General features: G+C 40.5%; 1 protein-coding gene across 1 annotated transcript in view; it reads left to right on the top strand.

Moving 5' to 3' along the window:
- Arfgef3 (ARFGEF family member 3) overlaps positions 1-13,350 on the top strand; it is a 169,006-nt gene that overhangs the window by 89,100 nt on the left and 66,556 nt on the right. Inside the window, exons 7-12 of the mRNA XM_021658764.2 lie at positions 2,406-2,448; positions 3,700-3,778; positions 6,694-6,798; positions 7,599-7,932; positions 11,518-11,630; positions 12,379-13,277. Coding sequence (XP_021514439.2) covers positions 2,406-2,448; positions 3,700-3,778; positions 6,694-6,798; positions 7,599-7,932; positions 11,518-11,630; positions 12,379-13,277 — 1,573 coding nt within the window. The remainder of the gene's footprint in view (positions 1-2,405; positions 2,449-3,699; positions 3,779-6,693; positions 6,799-7,598; positions 7,933-11,517; positions 11,631-12,378; positions 13,278-13,350) is intronic.

The following is a 13,350-nucleotide window of genomic DNA, read 5'->3' as shown; positions in this document are numbered from 1 at the left end:
TTATAGATAGTCAAGTCAAATTTTTGTATTCCTTACTTTACAGATGAGAGGATAAAATTGAACTATAAAGTTAATGAGCTGTCCATGAAGGAAACACAGATAAGCCATGGGCTCTGATTCCCAGACCATATTCTCCATCCACGTGTGCTCAGGAAGCCAGTGCAGGCAAGCAGCAATAATCTGAAAAAAACAAATGATTATTTTCTCCTTTTGTATTTGTTATAATATCCAAAGCCCAAGTTTCTGATAAAATTGTTAATCTGAGATATCACTGTTACTTTAGCTAACCCCTTGTTGAAAATGATCTACTATGATTTCAGATATGGTGGATATAGGAATTTTGGCTCAAAAGAAACCATAAATATAAAACATATTAGGAGAAAAGAAGAAAATTGAGATGTTAAAAATTCTAAAATGATGTTTCATCCATATTGGTAACACAACTGAATATTCTACTATTAATAATACCCAGTATTTTTAAATAAAACATTTAAATGCAGTATTTCAAAATACTCCCAACTGTGTTCATTTAATCTTGTTTTTGGAACTGTATGTAGAAGACAGTCATAATAACATTTTGTGTAAGGATCGTCTGTGGTGCAACATGCAGCCTAACAGTGTAGCAAGCTCAATCATTTTGGGGTTTGTATATATGATTTAAGTCACACAATGACAAAAATCACACAGCAGTGACATTCTCTGAGTATGGCCCTGTCACTAAATGGTACGTAACTGTGTTAGGCGTCCACTCATGTGCCTCAACCTTCTAGTAGTGAGGCCTCCATAGAATGGTAGCCGGTACAGCCGAGGAGATCTGGCTGCATACTGCAAAGCTTGTATGTCTCTAATCTGGTCAGCCTGCTGGTCCTGCTCACTACTGACCATGTACTCTCATCCCAGTCAAAGGCAAAATCCAAAGTCAAGTGGAAAATTGCCGTTCTCTCTGACTTCCTTTTTTTGTTATTCAGGTAGTCCTTTACAGATGGATTGCCTATCCCAGAAAAATAAAATTCTCAAGATGGTAACATTTAAAGAGTTAGAGATGTCTTTTAGAGGGAATTGTCAGTTTTTCCACCTAAAAATAATCTCTTTTCAAAAGCTATTAAAGAGCAGCATCTATTAGAATGATGAAGTTTGCTCTAAGGAAGTTCTCTGGTCTCCCGGATGACACTTAGGCTTACCTGGGAAGAATATATATATTCTGTAGCATGAATCATTGCTGGAAAGACTTCCTATACCAACACAGAATTAAGGCCTAGATACAACAGGAAGACACTAAATAATGTGGAATGCAAAGGTAATAGCATAAAGAACACCTTCCGTATCATGTCTGCAACTTCCACGCCTTCCCCAGAACAGATCACAGTTCTAATTTTGCATCCTTGGAAACACTGTGTTATCATCTCACTTTATTACTGAGTTATTTAGATGAGCAAATCCATTGCTGACTTGTAAGCTGCTGAATTTTCAAAGTTGCCACATATAAATATTTGCTGGCTAGGCTCTAAGTGTACGTCTACCATTAAATGTGATTCTGATGCCTTCCCTTAGTTATTATTGTTTTGGAGACACTGATGTAATATCTCACAAAATTTGCTGTGGAAGTAGCAGACTTTGCAAATTTTGAATACAGACTAGTAGACATATGCGCTTGTAGTGAGTATTAAAAATGGAGCACTCTGGAATTATTTACAGATCTGGTAGCTAATTGGCATGACAATGCCCCCTTATCAAACAAATCCTGCTATAAAGAGGTAAGGAACTAGAGTCACCTCATTCTCAGCTGTAATCACTGAGTTATGCCTACCATGAAAACATGAGCCATTTTATATATACATAAGTCTCTTTTACTTCCTGCTTTTCCTAGGTGATATCTCTGCTCTAATAGTTCTGGATCTACCTAGCAACTGCCAAGAGAGGTTGTTAAGTTAAGTCTCAAGTTAAGATGTGCTCCTTTAAACTGGAAGCTGGTGCTTTGAGCTATGTTCGTCTTTGAACCTGCACTTCCACATCCCACAAGGATGATTCTTCTTACAACACTATCTAGATCTGTTAGGGACAAGCATAGTGTACCCTGTCACCTTGAGAAAAATTATTGTCTGTACAAAAAAGATTAAGTCATTTCTTCAGGTAGACTCTGCCCCAAGTTATAGCCCAGAAATGAAAGTACACCGTGGGGCTTAAAATTCCTAGAAGGTTTTGAACTCTTCAATAGTTTTTAGAGAGACTCACAGTCTTTCTCATTAAGGACTTATGCAGTGAAATGCTTCCAGAATGCTTGGGTAAGACATCTGAACGCAGAGTACTCCGGATGCCATTTTGTTTCCTAGAGCTTTGCAATGTCTAAGAATCAGAACTTTTCTTGCCTAAATTTGCTAATTGTTTCTGTGTGTCTTCCTCACCAGATAATTGAAAACCCAGATGCCCCACGAGATTTTGGGAGTCAAGGTATTGGGTTTCGTTTTTATTAGACCTTTTGAAATGGGTGGGGTATAAGAACACCTATTTGGTATATGGAATTGAAGGCATAAATAAGGCCCAAGCTTTGCTTGGCTTTGCCTTACTTAGTATTATCTAACCATCTGCTGTTCTTTCTTATGTTCCTACACCCTCCTGTGCCAACTGTGTGAGGGAAATTAGCACTTTGCATCCCTCCTGTGTGGAGGCTCTTTGTTCCCTTGCTTTCCTTCTCCTCTCTCTTTCTTTCTTTCTTTCTTTCTTTCTTTCTTTCTTTCTTCCTTCCTTCCTTCCTTCCTTCCTTCCTTCCTTCCTTCCTTCCTTTCTTTCTTTTCTTCCTACCTTCCTTCTTTTTTCTTTCATTCTTTTTTCTTTCCTTCTTTTTCCTTCCTTCCTTTCTTCATTCCTTCCTTCTTTCCTTTTTTTCTTCCTTTCTTCTTTGCTTCCTTGCTTCCTTCCTTCTTTCATTCTTTCTGTTATTCATTCTTCATGGATTCAGGTTTAACAGCTGAAATGAAAATTGACCACAGAGTTATAGAAACCTGACTGGCATGTAATGTGCTGTTCTAGAATTATGTTATTTTAAAACTAACTTACCTATTGGCCACATGTAAGCAGAGGGTCTAGGTCTTCTTCATGCATAGTCCTTGGGTGCATCAGTCTCTGCAGGACCCATAGTTAGGTTCCCAAGTAAGGGGAGCAGGAGCTGCCTCTGTCATGAACTCAATTGCCTGCTCACTTGTCCATGGTGATGTGGCCTTACCAGGTCACAGAGGAAGAGGATCCAGGCAGTCCTGATAAGACTTGATAAACTATGGGCAGATGGCAGATGAGGAGAACTCCTCCTTTCAGTGGACTAGGGGAAGGGGATCAAGAAGAAGAAAGAGGGAGGGTGGGACTGGGAGGAGTTGAGGGGGGCTTCAATCAGGGTATATAATGAATAAATTATAAATAAATACATACATAAAATAATTTACCATGCAACTTCTCATTAAGTGTGAGAGAACTTTACTTATAATGAGAAACAATCTTTTGTTTTCTTTCTGGGCTGTATTTTGTGTGTTTTACATTAAAAAGGAGTATCTCAATTCTTCTCCTTCCTATGATTGTTCTGGTGGCCTAAAAGAAGCCTTGTGCCTAAAAATCATCAAAACCCGTTTAAAGCGTAGGATGGGAAAGATATTGAGGGAAACTCAAATGCACCACCAGTGCCTAATGCTTAGCACTTCCTCTGTTTTAAAGGCTCAACAGTAGAGGCCCTTTGTGATGATGTTGTCTCTGTCCTTGCTGTCCTGTGTGAGAAGCTACAAGCCTCCATAAAGTAAGTCCCCTTCCATCCTGGCTGGTATCCAACAGTTGGTCATTTTGAAACAATTTCTATCTACAGCATCTTTGAAGTTATAGCATATCCATCGGTACAGTATTCCCTCCCTGTCCCAGGACAGGCAGTTCCCTGTCATTCCTGAGAAATATATTTAGAAACCTCTGGCAATGCCAAGTTTTCACATGCCATTACCAGAGTGTATCATTGTTGGAAGTGAAAATGGGGGAATGATACTTGAGCTGAATGAAGTATGGGGTCACTCAGAACTGGTAAATGTGACAGGGGGTGCTGACTTGGGTATGGATCTGCTACATGACAGCCAATGGACTTTTTCCTGGGACCTGGCTGAACTTTTGTCCTGTTAATGACAAGGCTGTATTATGTAGACTCTTCTTCTGACATTCCCTATTATGGTCCTTAGCTTTTGATGTTTGGTAAGGAGTATATGCATGCTAGGCTTATGCTTTCTAGACAATAATTAATATATTATTATATATTATTATACATCAGATAAAATGTTGTTATATGTCATATAAAATATTTCAGTGTTACTGTAACAAATAAGAAAACTTCCTTAAAAGACAATCATTGCCTACCCTCTTAAGATCAGCAGGATCATCTCCAGCTAACTTGTTATAGCAAAAGAGCCTGCACTCCCTGGGAAACTAAGAAACAAAGCGTTAATATTTCTTGCCCTTCTCATTCTCTATGAAAATAATATAAAAATAGTAATCATGAAGTTCCTTTTGCCAAATGGTCAGTTTGGCAGAGTATGGACATCTGGTGATTAGAACAGATGGGTGTCTTCCTTCTCCCTCTTTCTAGCTTCTTGCCTTCCTATAATTTGCTTTCACAGCCTGGCCTTTCTTTCCATCTTCCTATGTTAGGAAGTTATAGTTATTTAACTGTTGAGAACAATAGTCTTCTTTCCTAGCATTTATTTCAAATTAGGGAAAAAAAAGGAGTAACTGAATATTATTTTTAATTGATAGATATCTCCTTTTATGAAGAGTCTACTCCATAAGAAATCATTGCATTATTTCTCATTAGAATATTTGTTCTTCAAGTAAATGTGTCTTTGGAAGTTAAGTTTTCTCCATCCTCATGAGTCTCAACACAGACTAGAATTTTACCACCTTTTGATGACACTGAGAGGAAATGCAAGCTGAGAACATAAGAATGTGTTTCCTTTAGAGTTGTCTATTTCCTTATTAGATTATCGAAACAGCCCATAATGAGAACTATCTACTTGAAGGCTGAGGAGATGGCTCAGCGGTTAAGAACTCTGATTGCTCAACCAGAGGACCCAGGTTTAATTCTCAGCATCCACATGGTGGCTAACAACTGTCTGTATCTTCAGTTCCAGGGGATCCAATATTGTCCTTTAGCCTCTAAGGGCACTGATTACACACGAGGTACACAGACATACATGCAAACAAAATAGCCATACACATAAATTAAAAGTTCTAAAACATAAGAGTTTTAAAACATTAAAAGTTTCCTCAATAAATAAAGAAGAAATGTGAATTGTGAATCAGCAAAATACTAGCTATGGGATAAGATAGTGGGGCTGGAGGTGTTATTGAAGTGCTTGCTTACGATGTGCTGGGCTTAAGCTCCAGCACAAAGAAGAGAGAAAGAAATGGTGTGAAGAGAGACAGGAAAAGAAAAGAACATACGGATGGTTTCTTAGAAAGTTAAGCCACAAGTGATATTAGTGTTTCTGGCATATCTAGGGCTTGGCTAACTTGGCACCAATTAGTACACTAACTGCAGAAAATCTTCTATTCTGATATAAGATGTGGACACAATTGGCTGTGTGGGAGGGGTGTAAAAGATGGTCATTCTGTTTCACACTCAGTTGTTTTACAAATGCTTAGAAATATTTCTCCAAAGTAAAGTTTATTAGTTTCCCAAATCAGCCTAAGTCTCTCACTTTGTCTAAGGCTGCCATAATGGGGAACCAAGGGCTGAGTGCCTTGAGCAGGGGAATTGTTGTCTCATAACTGTTCTGGAGGCTGACATGTCAAGATCAGGGTAGTTACTCCTCCTGAGCACCACCAGAGGACCTGGTATACACCTCTACTTCTCTCTCTCCACTTGCCTAGTGGAGAACTATCTCCCTGTGTCTCTTCAGGTAGTATTTCCTCTAGGCATGTTTTGGTATCTACAGTTTTTCCTTCTGAGGACACCAGTTATGTTGTGTTAGGGGCCCACACTAATGCATTTGCTTTAACTTTGCTTCAAAGAAGACCTGCTTGGGTTTAGCAATTTAGTCTGAAGAACAAAGCTCTGTCTTTCCCACTCAACTCACCCTCCCTTAACATTTTGATCACCTCCAATCAGACCCATGGCCTGAGAGAGAAAACAAGAGAAGAATAGCCAGGAATGATGAGACCTCAGATAGCTGTGAACATGAAGAAAACAGACCCTGGGGGTTGGTGGGAGACAAAAGCTATTTAAACACTTTTGGGGTGTGTGTAGAGGCTTTGGGGTAAATGTACCTCACTAGCTGGTGCTAAGGTGCTGGGAATGCCTTATTTCCAGGTGTTTGCTGGATATGACCTTATAAGGAGAGAGGAAGTTTAACCTATAACCTGGCCTCCAGTCTACACTAGCAGAGGTGGGGGGCGGGGCATAAGGCTACATTCACCAGGACATGGAGGTCCAGAATAGGCAGGAAATGGCCATACTCCTGCCAGTATTAAGACAAGATTTTCAGAGTTTGGACATGTCTTGACTTCATTCTTGCTTCAGGCTGCCTCCAGAAGTCATGTGGCTTCTCAGCCCCACAAAGCTCTACCTGTGACACTAACCACAGACCTCTTTGGGTGATGCCTAACATTGCTCCAGGTTCTGCCCCAGTGTCACCTCTCTCATTTTGTCTATGTGTCCCTTCTGTGTTTCTGTAGTGACAACCAGCAGCTGCAGCTTCTGTACCTGGAATGCATTCTCTCTGTGCTCAGCAGCTCCTCCTCCTCCATGAACCAGCACAGGGGCTTCACTGACCTCATCTGGTGAGCATGAGCTCTGATGCCCCACACTAGCAGAGGGCTCTTGTAGTTGTGTCTCAGTCCCATTCTACAGCCCCTACGGACTAGCAATAGTTTCCTCTATGCACATATGTGCTCCAGGTAGGAGAACTGCTTTGTTTATTTGTATCAGCCCAAATTCTGTAGAGAAACTAACAGTTATTATTACAAATATGCTTCCAGCAGCCCTCTGATGCCATTTACTTCAGTGCTATCACTAAAGGCCAGAACCACGCAGCTTTTGGGTTCTCTGTTTGTTCTGAAAGCATATTAACATATCAGGAATATACATGGGGCAAGAAATTCTAACCCTGATGAGTGCTAATCACCTACTAGTGTCCAGAGATTCCAGGAAGTGTCAGGCGCAGCAGGCAGCCAATTGGTAGGCCATAGATCCTGTTTTAGTGACAGGGAGGAAGCTGAATGAAGGGTGTTGGTATGGACCTTGAAATTAATACCTTAAATGAGAAATACTGTTATTCATAGCAAAATGAAAATTGATAAGGACACTTTTTAGCATTCTGAACTCTAACTGTTTAAACCCCATACCCCCCCCCACACACAAACAAGGTGGGGGGAACATTGGGAGAGAGGGAGGGAGGGGTGGTTCTTGAATGTTTATCTTAATGCTTTATTTAGTTAACATTATCATGAGATACTGGGTATATCATAGGCAAAAGAAGGAACAGCATGGACCCCTGCTCTTCCTGTGGCATCTTTTTGCTTTCCTGACAGCATTCACATTTTATCACTTGGTTTATTTTTTCCCTCCTGCCTCTTCTCAGGAAGAGCCTCTGCCCTGCTCTTGTTGTGATCCTGGGGAACCCCATTCATGACAAAACCATCACCTCTGCTCACAGCACCAGCACCAGTACCAACATGGAGTCGGACTCTGCCTCTCTCGGTGTGTCTGACCAAGGCCGAGGCTCAGGCTGCTCCTGCACTGCACCTACCCTCAGCGGGCCTGTAGCCCGCACCATCTACTACCTTGCAGCTGAGCTTGTCCGCTTAGTGGGGTCAGTAGACTCCATGAAGCCAGTGCTCCAGTCCCTCTATCACCGAGTGCTCCTGTATCCCCCGCCCCAGCACCGAGTAGAAGCCATTAAGATCATGAAAGAGGTAGGGAGGTATGAAAAAGTGCCTTGGGTTTGCACACAGGAATCTCTATGCGGTATCCTACATGCAGAAGCATCTAAACTGTTTGTCATCGCTTGTTGGGGCATCATTATTACCACATGGACTCCAGTAATAAACAATTCTGAAGTTGGCGGTCATTTATTTTGGGAGTTGTATTTAAACAAAGTGTTAGAGTCATTCATTGGCCCCATAATTTTTGGTAATTAGTGTGTTTTGGTAATTAGGGTGTTTAGGACTGTAGCTCAGAAGTAGAGTCTCTCTAGCACACACAGACTCAGGTTTGGTCCCCAACACCACAAGAAGATAAAAAGGTGTTATCCTTTTCTTTTAGCTTATTGGGATCTTTCAGAAGCCTACTCCCTCTTTTTCCTTCCCCTAAAGATTCTGAAGCAATTAACAATTACCAAATTTGGGAATTGAAATAAATTATCTAAGTTAAATTAGAGGAAAGGTATGCTTTCAAGAGAAACTCAGAGGCCTATCTCTAGGGCTACTGGTGTAGCTTAGCCTTACAGAACATGCTGGGAACGCAGGAGGCCTCATCCCCAACGCCAAATAAAAACGAAATCCCCATCCCTGAGAGGTACACTTATCCCTCTAACAAAGGTGGGAAAAGGAGAAGAGAGTCCCTTAAAATACAAGTGTTTCTGAGTAATATTCCTGTTCAAACTTAGGTCTATACCTCATTTTGAACTTCAAGGGTCATAACAATGATATTTATGTTCTATGCAGCTTAATTCTTTAATTTAACCTCTAAATGACATTTTATGTAAAGATGTGTAGCATATGGAGATATAAATTGGTTAGAACCGAACAATTACAAGAATGCTATATATGAAAACTTGTGGGAAGGCAGCCCTTGCAGAGTTCCAGCTTTTTAAAGCTTTAGCCACTGGATTAAAAGTAGAAAACCTAAAATAAACATCCCAATTCTCCAACCTTGATAATTAGGAAAAAAGAGCAGAGTAAGTTTGAAGTATCAGAGAGCAAAGAAAGTGAGGGTAAAGGCAAAAAGTAGCATGAGACCTCTCTTACAACCCAGGCTCATCAAATGGAGGAGGTGGTAGAAGAGTTGAGCCTGCCTCTCTAGAGAAGGTGGTGACATCTGGGTTCTAACCACCGCTACCACCACCACCACCACAAAGGCTTTAAAAAAAAAAAAAAGTTCAGGCAGTAGTTTTAAGAAATATATCCTGGCTGGAAGAGCAGGCAATGGGATTAGTGCTCCAGAGGGCTCCAAGATTATGATGATAGCATTGCATTTCTGCGTCTTTCATTGGCTGTTGAACATGAAGTGCTCAATAAAGAGGAAGAGGAACCTTGGTAGTTGATGCTGGCCTTGGTGACCCATGAAAATGACATGAATTTTCTTACCATGGAAAGGACAGAATAGAGTAATTCACTTTGATATCAAATTTATAGCTGGAAAGATGACTGCAGTGTTAAGAGAGCACACTGCTCCCAGTACTCATGTCAATCACCTCACAGCTTGCCTATAACTCCAGCTCTACGACAGAATGAATGTGATACCTAGATCTGCTCTCGGTGGTCACTTGCACTCACATGTGCACACATTCTCTCTCTCTCTCTCTCTCTCTGTGTCTCTCTCTCTCTCTCTCTCTCTCACTCACACACACTTATATAAAATCTTTAAAACTTGCAACTAATATAGGCCCTTGTAAGATTCTCAAATGCTGGAAATCCATTTTTTCTCAGCCAGATTTCTTAGGTAAAACCACAATTTCAGATTATGCTTTGTAACTTTAACCCCTGGACATAGATAGATAACATATGGCAGTTTCAAACAGATATCAGCAGTTATGAACAGGGAATGGGCCACAGATTCCTTAAGCATGGAAAAAGAACAACAACAACAAAAAGCTAGACCTTAGCTTTCTTTCCATACTCAGTGCCTTTAAACCTATGTACAAGAGTCAAAGATATTTGAAGAGGAGCACCATGCAAAACCTGCCCTCCTACGGCTAAATCATGCCTGTCTTCCAGATAGCCAAGAAAAATTTCATGAATTTATGCACCAGCTCCATAGTCATCAAATAACTTTCTGTATAAGTATCCATGTTGCCTTACCTTATTGAAGCCATCCTTGTAAAAGAGAACATTTATTTACTTGTAATTCTATTTTCTGCATTTACTTGAAAAAAGAAAATAAAAGCATGACTCCAAAAACCAGTAAGGAGTCTCAATATTATTCCCATCTCTGAAGCTACTTCAGAAGGACCTGAAGAACTAAGGAACAGAAGAAAATCCCTGGAAGAACATGTCAGCTGGAAAATCGATGGCCTATAGCATAACAGGCAGAATCTGTTTCAGTGACATTTAGTGTCATATCATTTCCAGTGTACTGTTACAACATGCAGTGACGAGGGCCAAGTAAGATATAAATTAAATCTAGTCAAAATAGTATTGATGGAATAATATAATTATTTATCCTAAAAAAAAATCCTGTTCTTGGCAACAATATGGATGAATTATACTAAAAAATAAGCTAGGCACAGAAAGTATCACTTTTTCTCATTTATATGTGGATTCTGAAAATCCTGAATACAGTGAAGCAGATAATAGAATTGTGGTCACTAGGGGATGCAGGAAGGGAAGTTGGAGAGCTGCTGATTAAATGACTTTTTTTAATATGAAGACGTTATAGAGAGATGTTGTACCATCTTAACAGTGTATCATGTTCTATTTTTTAGCTTAGTATTTTGTAGCCTTAGTTAGTTTTATTAAAATATACAGTTAATATCATTAATCTGAAATTGGAAGTTTAGCAGTTTCTATGCAGTACTGCCATAATTCCATAAATAGAAAATAACCATGCTATAAAACCCTCATGCACCAAAGTTTTAAAAATATTGTGTTACACCTTCAGGCTAAGAATACAAGTTGTAGGTGAAATAAATTTGGTGTTTAACTTGGGCTCTATATTAGTTCCTTTCTATTGCTGTTTTAACAATATGACAAGGATGACTTGTCAGAAGAAAAAGGTTATTTAGCTTTACAGTTTCAGAGGATAAGAGGCCATTATGGCAGCAGACAGAATCATGGTGTCAGGAACAATTCATATCTCAAACTGCAGTTAGGGAAGGGTTGGGAGGCCAGGGACAAGGCATCACTTTTGCAACCTCAACACCTCCCTCCCACCCTGACACCTGCCCAGTGACATACATCCTCCAACAAGGCGAAACCTTCTAAAACCTACCCAAAGAGCACTACCATTTGGGACTAAGAATTTAAATGCCCAAGACTATGGATGATATCTCATTTAGACCACCACAGGTCTCACCCTAAAAATACCTCATTGCATAGGTACAAATAAGTCAAAATCTGAAAAATGAAATCCCAATTCAGAGCTTATTCAATTCTAAGCATTTCTAAGAAAAGATTCTCAACTTAGTAATCATTTCTCCTATGTTATGTCATTCACTAAAGAAAAGAACATTGTTTATTTGATCTCTTGATTTTTAAAACTTGGTGTATTTTTTTATTTTGCGTTTTTTTTTTGTGTGTGTGATACTCACACTTCTGTTATTTTTCTTCTTTTTTCTAAAGATACTTGGGAGTCCACAGCGTCTGTATGACTTGGCAGGACCAAGCTCTACTGAGTCAGAACCAAGGAAAAGATCTATTTCCAAAAGAAAGTCTCACTTGGATCTTCTCAAACTGTATGTTCCATTTTCATTTTGGATACATATTGGTTGGCTAACACTGCTTCTATGAAGATTTTTATCCTTACCCAAAATTCATGAAATTTTGATGAGTCTACATTTAAAAAATTATGTATATTTAATTATTTACCCACAAGCCACATAAAACATCTCATTCATTCTACTCATAACCTTCCAGACTTCTCTATTGACTTAAAACTGAATTTACACATGAAACATCCAAAAATTATTTATTAGATCAGTGAAATGAAGAACTCTTTGATTTACCATATGAGCTATAGGGTTCTATTGTGGTAGCCTCCATAGAAAACTCGGTATTCTAAGATTTGTGCTAATAATATTGGCATACATCTGGTAAGAATATGTTTATACGGGAATGTCTTCATGACTCCTAGCCATCACAACTGTTTCTCTTTGCAGGTGTGAAGATAATACAAAAATGAAATTTGCAGTGTCTGTTCTAGAGTAAAATGACACATTTCATTCTAGAACTTTTACCTGTACCTAGAAAAGCTAGGCAATCAAGAGGGCATGTGGTTTTAGGTAGAGAACTTGACCTGGAGATTTTTCTAGCCTAAGCATGTTTGTGTCGTTTATTGTCCAGGCCACTTGATGTTACATAAGTTAGACTATCTCCTTTGAGTACTGTGCAGTTGGCCAGGCTGGCTAACAAACCTTGCATATTTGAGGGCACTGCTTGATCTTTCATGCCTTGCTGGTATTTTCTGTCTTCAACACTGTTTAGCATCATGGATGGCATGACAGAAGCATGCATTAAAGGTGGCATTGAAGCCTGCTATGCTGCTGTGTCCTGCGTCTGCACCCTGCTTGGGGCCCTGGATGAACTTAGCCAGGGGAAAGGCTTGAATGACAGTCAAGTACAGCTGCTGCTCCTGCGCCTGGAAGAGCTGAAGGATGGGGCCGAGTCAAGCCGGGACTCCATGGAAATTAATGAGGCCGACTTCCGCTGGCAGCGGAAGGTGCTGTCCTCAGAGCATACGTCGTGGGAGTTAGGCAATGAGAGGAGCCCTGACATCAGCATCAGTGTCACCACAGACACAGGCCAGACTACCTTGGAGGGAGAATTGGGTCAGACAACACCAGAGGACCAGAAGAATGGGCTCAAGTCTCCAGCCATTCAGGAAGGCAAGGAGACCACGAACAAAGTGTCAGAACCTGAGGCCATAGACCAGCCTGATGTGGTTCAGAGAAGCCACACGGTCCCTTACCCTGACATCACTAACTTCCTGTCGGTGGACTGCAGAACAAGGTCCTATGGGTCTAGGTATAGTGAAAGCAACTTCAGTGTAGATGACCAAGACCTGTCAAGGACAGAATTTGATTCCTGTGATCAGTATTCCATAGCAGCAGAAAAGGACTCGGGTAGGTCTGATGTGTCAGACATTGGGTCAGACAACTGTTCGCTGGCTGATGAAGAGCAGACTCCTCGGGACTACATGGGCCATCGGTCCCTGCGAACGGCTGCTCTGTCTCTCAAACTGCTGAAAAACCAGGAGGCAGAGCAGCACAGTGCACGACTGTTTACACAGTCCCTCGAGGGCCTCCTTCCCCAGCTCCTGGCCCTTTCCAGCGTGGAAGAGGTGGATTCTGCCCTTCAGAGCTTTGCCTCCACTTTCTGCTCAGGTTTGTAGACAGTCTTTTGCAACAAGAACATCTAGAGCTTTGTGCTTTCGTAGGCAAAAGTATTCCTGCTTGT

This window comes from Meriones unguiculatus, chromosome 20 (assembly GCF_030254825.1).
Source record: "Meriones unguiculatus strain TT.TT164.6M chromosome 20, Bangor_MerUng_6.1, whole genome shotgun sequence".
NCBI lineage: Eukaryota > Metazoa > Chordata > Mammalia > Rodentia > Muridae > Meriones > Meriones unguiculatus.
Note: the sequence above shows the minus strand (reverse complement) of the source record. Positions and strands in the feature narration are given on the sequence as shown.